The sequence below is a fragment of the Colletotrichum gloeosporioides genome, assembly GCF_011800055.1.
Source record: "Colletotrichum gloeosporioides strain Lc1 chromosome Unknown consensus_38, whole genome shotgun sequence".
In the NCBI taxonomy this organism is placed as follows: Eukaryota; Fungi; Ascomycota; class Sordariomycetes; order Glomerellales; family Glomerellaceae; genus Colletotrichum; species Colletotrichum gloeosporioides.
In genome coordinates, this window is record NW_025544683.1 from 389,316 (window position 1) to 390,986 (window position 1,671).

General features: G+C 27.8%; 1 protein-coding gene across 1 annotated transcript in view; it reads right to left on the reverse strand.

The window, feature by feature from the left end:
* Positions 1–5: 5 nt before the first annotated feature.
* Positions 6–1,671, reverse strand: part of GCG54_00013641 (uncharacterized protein) — a gene marked incomplete at both ends in the record, with an annotated part of 7,289 nt that continues 5,623 nt past the window's right edge. The window contains one exon of the mRNA XM_045413492.1: positions 6–13. Within this exon, the coding sequence (XP_045265126.1) occupies positions 6–13 (8 nt within the window). The remainder of the gene's footprint in view (positions 14–1,671) is intronic.

A 1,671-nucleotide genomic window follows, 5' to 3' on the forward strand; every position in this document is an offset into this window, starting at 1 on the left:
ACTTATTAAAAAACTAAATATATAAGTATATTAAAGTTATATAATTAATTATAGATCTAATAGGTATAAGATCTAAAATATATAACTAAGAAGAGCCTTATAGTCTTAAGATATTAATTAAGTTTATAGTTATAACACAGCCCCCCCACAAAAAGACTACAGCAAAATTCACCCTATATGCAGGCATAATTCTAGAAACACTATATAGGCACTTTAACTTATACCCTCTACTAGTTAAGGAAAACAGTATAGAAACCTTATATATTCCTGCTAGTAGGCAAACCCTCTAAATATCATAAAGTTGAACGTATACCCTAGCTAAATAGACTAGTAGAACAGTAATAGCGCTAGCTGCATAGCGTGGGGCTAGTAGTAGCAGCACTATATATAGTAGGGCTGATCATATCAGGGCTAAATAGGTTATTAAGGCTCTTATAGTAATAGCTTTACTAAACCTTCTAGTGAGGTGCTATAAATACTACTATAAGAGAGATAACTCCTTAACTAAAGAGGTTATCCTAAGAGGTTCTTATAGCTAAAAGTATAAAAACTTTACTACTATAGGTAGGGCTTTATACCCTTCCCTCTTCCTCTTCCTCACCTTATAGCTTATAATAAATCTTTTATAATATCTATACTATATAAAGCACTTAAGTTCGCTAAGTATAAGCTAGGTAGTGCCCTTATCTCTATAAATAATATATAATATATTTAGAATAACTTTAACCTTAGTATACTTAATAAGAAGTTTCTATTTAAAGAATAATCTAAAGAAGACTAAAAGTATATTATCTTAATAGCTCTATTAATAAGCCTCCTAGAAGCCCCTATAAGTAGTAATATTATCCCTCTTACTAAGAAAGCCTTAGATAATATTAATATAAAGTTTAACTATATCCTTAGCTACCCTAATAAGTAGGATTTCTTCTCTAAAGTACTTAAGGGTATTAAAGAGGATATAAGCCTTATATAGAGCTTATTAGTAAGTATACCTTATACTAAATAGAGAGAGCGTTACTAATAATAGTATAGTTAATAGCAGATGGTAAAGTAGTAATAGAGATAGTGTTAGTGGTGTGGGTGATACGCAAGAGAGAGGATAGGTTAATAGTTTAGTAGTTAGTAATTAAGTAATTAAGTAATTAAGTAATTATAAACTATATTATTATTAAAGTAAAGTTAAAGATTGTGATATTGTATGTATATATAAGTGCGGCTGTGGTTAGGAGAGGGATATAGTTAGAGACTACGATCATATAACTAAAGGCTATATATATTATTAGGAGGCGTGGAGTTAGGAGGTCTATCGCTCTAAGCAGGTAAAAATCACTATGAACAGCTAGAGGCCATCTTAAGACGTTAAAATCCTAGAGAATACCTTTATTTCTTATTATAAAGAGCTTCCTATAAGTATAAATACCTACTTTAAGGATATAAATAGTAGTATTATACCTAATAATAATAGATATAATACTACCTATAATAGTCTACTAAGAGATATTTCTAGTTAATCTATTTCTTATAGTAATAATCCTACTATAAGTAGAGATATTACTATAACTAATAATACTCTTAAGAATCTAAATAATAAGACTATTATTAATAGTAATAATAATATAAATATAAATAATAATAATACTATTAATAATAGTAATAATAATAAGATTAATA